The sequence below is a fragment of the Otolemur garnettii genome, unplaced genomic scaffold, assembly GCF_000181295.1.
Source record: "Otolemur garnettii isolate 467f Iridium unplaced genomic scaffold, OtoGar3 scaffold00313, whole genome shotgun sequence".
NCBI classification, from domain to species: Eukaryota; Metazoa; Chordata; class Mammalia; order Primates; family Galagidae; genus Otolemur; species Otolemur garnettii.
The window spans coordinates 115,405-121,814 of NW_003852708.1; the positions used below are offsets into that span (position 1 = coordinate 115,405).

At 42.1% G+C, this 6,410-nt stretch overlaps 1 protein-coding gene across 1 annotated transcript in view; it reads right to left on the reverse strand.

Moving 5' to 3' along the window:
* The window catches only part of ZNF496 (zinc finger protein 496), a 39,824-nt gene that overhangs the window by 25,367 nt on the left and 8,047 nt on the right, over nucleotides 1–6,410 (reverse strand). The window contains 2 exon segments of the mRNA XM_012813841.2: nucleotides 1,611–1,633; nucleotides 5,731–5,894. Of these exon segments, the coding sequence (XP_012669295.1) occupies nucleotides 1,611–1,633; nucleotides 5,731–5,894 (187 nt within the window).

The following is a 6,410-nucleotide window of genomic DNA, read 5'->3' on the forward strand; positions in this document are numbered from 1 at the left end:
CAGAGAAAAGTCCAGAAGAACGTTCACCAGAATATTCAGAGGTCCGTCCCATGACTAGAAATGAATGATATTCTTTCACTTTCTAAATTTTGCCAATTTTTAACATGAGAATGGATAGAGAAAATAGATAAATATGTCTGTTTACAAGTAAATCTTCCAAGGAGACTTTCCTAATTCTCCCCGCTAAATACAGCTAAAGCCCTGGGCATTGTATATAAAACAAACACTAGAAGACCCTGAAAGGTAGAGAGGGGGTGGCCGATCAGCCAGAAACCTTGGAACCCAAGGAATAACACAAGTTAAGTCCCCTGGTTTTGCTCTTCGCCTAAATATCCCAAATTTGAAGCTTCAGGACCCAGCCACCCAGAAATGACAATGGTCACGGACAAAAAAAAAAAGTACCCCAACAAAAGCCTGCTCCCTCAGACAAGGACCAGGAAAGGGGCATATGGGCAAGACTGTTAGTAACGGCTTTACTCTAGTCACTGAAGAAAAATACTGTGGCCATTTCCTACCAACACCAGCAGAGAGTGAGTAGGAAGCCTAGACTTGGTACCCTCACACCCTTCCTGGGGGGTCTCAAAGAAGGCCAAGTAGGGAGCTGGAACTTCCATCCAAGCTGGCTGGTAACAAGTCCCCCTGCCCATCATGGTACCAGTGGAGACAATGGAAAGAAGGTGGGCCTAAAAATGTACTTGAAAAAAAATATGTATGTGTGTGTGTGTGTGTGTGTATATATATATATATATACCTCAAGGCTTCCCAAATCTGGAAAAAGACATCAACCTAGAAATGTAAGGAGCTGAACAAACACCAAATAGGTTATTCTAAAGAAATTCCCACCCACAACACAATTTAACTTCTGAAAATCAAAGTCAAGAAAAAAAAAATCCTAGAATCAGCTAGGGCAGAAATAATACCTTTCTTATCTGAATGACAGCAGATTTCTCATCAGGAACCATGGACACCAGAAGCAAGTGACATAATACTTTTCAAGTGCTAAAAGAAAACTGTCAACTGTATATCCTACATCTAGTGAAACTAGCCTTCAGGAATAATGGAAAAATTAAGAATTTCTCAGATGAAGAGAAAATTAGTAAGTCTGTCTCTACTTAAAAGAATAGTTAAAGGAAATTCTTGGCTCAGCACCTGTGGCTCAAGCGGCTAACGGGCCAGCTATATACACCTGAGTTGGGGGGTTCGAATGATGGCTGCAACCAAAAAATAGCTGGGTGTTGTGGTGGGCACCTGTAGTCCTAGCTACTAGGGAGGCGGAGGCAGGAGAATCTCTTGAGCCTAGAAGTTATAGGTTGCTGTGAGCTATGATGCCACCGCACTTTACCCAGGGGGATAGCTTGAGGCTCTGTCTCAAAAAAAAAAGAAGAAATTCTTGGAATATGAAGGAAACAATAGAAGAAGAAACCTTGGAACATAGGAAGAAAACAGTAAGTCAGAACATGGGTAAATAAATAGACTCCCCTTTTCATTTTGAGTATTCTAAATAATGTGTGATAGCTGAAGCATAAATTCTAACACTCTTTGATGTTATTCTAAATGTATGTAGAGGAAGGCTTGGGCGCTTGTAGCTTAGTGGTTAGGGGGCCAGCCACATACCCCAAGGTTGGTAGAACCCCTCCTGGGCCTGCTATACAAAACAAAACATAAAATAAAATAAAATAAATGTATGTAGAGGAAATGTTTACAACAACTGTAATTATAAAAGGAGAAGACTGTGGGATGCAAATTTCTACACTTCACTCAAATCAATAAAATGGAACCACCAGCAGGTGTAGTAAGTTGTGTATATACAATGCAATACTCAGAATAACCACTAGAAAAGCTACACAAAGATATATACACACTCAACAACACACTAAGTAATCAAAATAAAATTTGACAAAATATTCTAGTAATCTACAGAAAAATAGGAAAAGAAAACAGAGAAATCAAAAGAACCAGAAAGACAGATTTAACAAACATTTGCACATGACAGAGCATATGTAAGGTGAACACACGCCCTAACCCAGCATTTTACCCAGTTTTTAAGACAGCCAATTCTTCTTCTCCCCCCACAGAAAGACAGATTCAAGCTATAACTTGCCAACAGTTACATTAAATACAGATGGCCAAAATATGTCAATTAATAGACGACAATCAACAAAGTGAGTTAAAAATCCAAGTATAGGCTATCTACAAGAAACTCACTTCAAATATGATATAGGCAGGATAACTATAAAAAAGGGAAAAATACATTATGCAATCATTAATCAAAAGAAAGAAGAGAAGCTATCAGATATATCAGAATATCAGATAGACTAGACTATGCAGCAAAAGAATCACCAGAGAAAGAGAGGAACATTACATCATAATACAAAGGCTAGCACATCAAGAAGGCACAGCAATCCCAAATACTCAAGTACCAAACAAGAGAGCTATAAACTATGTGAGGCAAAAACTGATACAACTAAAAGGGGAAATAAGGCCAGGCGCGGTGGCTCACGCCTGTAATCCCAGCACTCTGGGAGGCTGAGGTGGGTGGATTGACTGAACTTACAGGTTCAAGACCAGCCTAAGCGAGAATGAGACCCCCATCTCAAAAATTAGCCGGGTTTTGTTGCAGGTGCCTTTAGTCGCAGCTACTTGGGAGGCTGAGACAAGAGAATCACTTAAGCCCAAGTGTTTGAGGTTGCTGTGAGCTGTGATACCGGAACACTCTACTGAGAGTGACAAAGTGAGACTCTGTCTTGAAAAAATAACTAAAATAAAAAATAAAAGGAAAAATAGACATATCAACTTTTATATTTAGAGATTTCAACATTCCTCTCTCAAAAACTGACAGATCAAGCTCAGCACCTATAGCTTAAGCGGCTAAGGTGCCAGCCACATACACTAGAGGTGGCAGGTTCAAATCCAGCCTGGGTCTGCCAAACAACAATGATAACTACAACCAAAAAATAGCTGGGGCATTCTGGTGGGCACCTGTAGTCCCAGCTACTTGGGAAGCTGAGGCAAGAGAGTTGGCTTAAGCCCAGGAGTTGGAGGTTGCTGTGAGCTGTGATACCATGGCACTCTACCCAAGGTGAAAGCTTGAGGCTCTGTCTCAACAAAAACAAAACAAAACAAAACTGACAGATTAGTTAGACAGGAAAAGAAAAGCATGGATACAGAACTCAACAACCAATAGGACATTCATGGAACACTTTACCCAACAGTAGCAGAGTATACATTCCTTTCAAATGCTCAAATCAAAGTTCTAGAGGGAAAAAAGAAGCAAACCTTAAGAAACCTCATTAAAAGAACTGAAGGCATAGAGTACACTCTGTTCTTGATAATGGAATCAAACTAGATACCAATAATAGAAAGATAACAAAAAAGTTTCCAGGGCAGAGCCTGTGGCTCAGTGGGTAGGGCACTGGCCCCATATACCAAGGGTGGTGGGTTCAAACCCAGCCCCGGCCAAACTGTGACAAAAAAAAAAAAAAAAAAAAAAGGAGGGTGCCATAACCACTGCCCCATGAGAGCTGAGCCTTTTTTTAAGTAGGAGTTTAGAGTTTTGATTTGAGACCTTTTCTATTTTCCAATGTAAGCATTTTGGTGCTATAAATTTCTCTCTTAGCATTTCTATAGCTAAATACTAAAATTATATCAAAACCTGTGTTTTTATTTTATTCACATCAGTATATTTTGAAATTTCCATTTGGCCTTTCTCTTTCCCCTAAAGATCATGTAAGAATTGTGTTCATTTCCAAAGGTTTGAAAACTTTTTTTTGTAGAGACAGAGTCTCACTTTATCACCCTTGGTAGAGTGCTATGGTGTCACACAGCTCACAGCAACCTCCAGCTCCTGGGGTTAGGTGCTTGTCTTGCCTCAGCCTCCAGAGTAGCTGGGACTACAGGGACCCACCACAATGCCCTGCTATTTTTTTTTTTTTTTTTTTGTCTAGTTCAACAGTGTGCAGTAGATGCTTAAATGTATGTGCTGAGCATTAGGGTGCATGGGTGTACCCCAGCTTTGCCTGTGGAAGGCGGGCAACCTGGGTAACTCCTTCCCATTTCTAGCTCTCCCCACACCAAACTTATTAAAGCCACATCAAATGAACCGTGTGGAAAGCAAACTGTTCAGCTTCCTACATTCTGTTGAGACATGTGAACAGTGTGTCTAGTGTTCTGCAGTCTTCCTTGTGCAGAAGCGACTAGACAAAACAGGAATCACGCCTCCTGTTCCCATGGAGAGAGAGGATGCTGCCATAAGTAAGCATTATGCCCGCCAGTGGAAGGTGTTAGAGGGAAAACGAAGGGGATGTGGTCAAAGAGCCTGGCCAAAGGCAGCAACTGGGCTAGAGAGATGCGTAAGAACACTGCTGGAGCAGCTCCAGCCCCAACTCCCTAGAGCATCTGAGTAAGTAATCCTGGTATGGAAACACCCATGGGGAACATGCCAAAGAAATTCCTTAACAACCCACTGCATGGTTCTGTGATGGTACTAAAATTACCTGTGATTCCTTCCTTCCATTTGCTAACATTTCTGAAATAGTAAATGCAATGATTTTTATTTTTGAAACAAGGTCTCACTCTGTTGCTCAGGCTGGAGTGCAGTGGCATCATCAGCCTGCAGTCTTGAACTCCTGGGCTCAAGCAATCCTCTTGCCCCATCCTCCTGAGTACCTTGGTCTATAGGCATGTGCTACCATGCCTGGATGATTAAAAAAAATTTTTTTTTTTTGAGAGAGTCTCACTTTGTGGCTCTTGATAGATTGCCATGGCATCATAGCTCACAGCAACCTCAAACTCTTTGGGCTCAAGCAATTCCCTTGCATCAGCCTACCAGGTAGCTGGGACTATAAGGACCCACCACAATTCCTGGCTATTTTTAGAGATGAGGTCTCCCTCTACTCAGGCTGGTTTTGAACCTGTAAGCTCAGGTTATCCACCCACTTTGGCCTCCCAGAGTGCCAGGAGTACAGGCATGAGCCAATACACCAGCCTAAAATAATTTTTTTGTAGAGATGACAGCTTACTATGTTGCCTATACTAGTTTACTTTTTGTTTTGTTTGGAGACAGAGTCTCATTCTGTTACCCTAGAGTGCCCTTGCATCAGCCTAGTTCAAAGCAACCTTACCCCCGGGGTGTAAGCAATTTCTTGCGTCAGCTTCCCAAGTAGCTGGAAGTATAGGTGCCTGCCAAGAAGCCCAGCTAATTTTTCTATTTTTAGTAGAGTTGGGTGTCGCTCTTCCTAAGGCTGGTCTCAAACTCCTGAGCTCAGGCAAGCCACTTACCTTGGCCTTTCAGAGTGTTAGAATTATTGTGTGAGCGGCTGTACCCAGCTTCCTAGGCTGGTCTTGAACTCCTGGGCTCAAGTGATCCTCCCACGAATGCCTCCCAAAGTGCTGGGATTATAGGTGTGAGCTACCACACTCGACCATGATGTGATGATTATTAAACTTAAAAATATCCTGTGAAATAACTGAGCAGATAGATTTCCCTTTTTTGTAGGAAGGGAACTTAGAAATACTGAGAGGTCAATGATAGGGACTCGAGGGCCTCTGTTTTCTGCCATCACTGTCTGCACAAAGCTTCCTTTTCTTTCTTTTTTTTTTTTCAACAAATCTTCTTAATGGTGGCCTGACGGTCAGCCCAGAGAGAGCTGGGACCGTGAGGGCAGGAGGAGTGAGGGGGTGTCTGGTAAACTCATGTCCGGCCTCTCTTAGCTTTACTGTGTGTGGCTGAACATCCTGCGCAGTAGTCAGCAAGCTGGCTGGGTTCTGGGAAAACTGCCCTGTAGCTAACAGAAAGGTAAACATGGGATTTTCACTCACCGGGGGCAGCTGGAGAGTGGCCACCTGCTGTGCATCCCTCACAGTCTCTTCCTGCAGAAGGAAAGCATCTTGCAGAACTGAAAGAGATCAGAAAAGAGTGTCCCCAAGCTAGCCAGGCCTGGGGCTGACACCTTCTGAGCCCCCTGGGGCTTTTGTCCACTTCAGTTTTGGTGAGGGAAGAAAACCACAGGACAGGCCCCAGCAGGGAGCTGCTTTACAGTGCTTTTTTTTAAAACGCAGGGTTTTTATTCTTACCTGGAAAATGAGGATTACACAAAATGACGCACATGAAAAGCACTCTGCAGACCACAAAAACTTCTCTTTTTTTTCAGCTACAACAATACAGACTGTAACAGAAAATGCCAAGGTTCAAGTTGGTACTGCCAATATTTAGTTATTTGACCTCTGGCAAATCCTGGGACCTCAGATTTGTCATCTAAAATACAGGGGAAAAGAAAGTTAAAACTTTACAGAGTTGAGATATCAGGAAGGCTTCTTGGAAATAATGATCACTATGGAACTCAAGTGTCATATAAATGTATTCATACATTTATAAGTTTATAAACTGCAGAGAGCCTTTTTTTTTTTTTTTT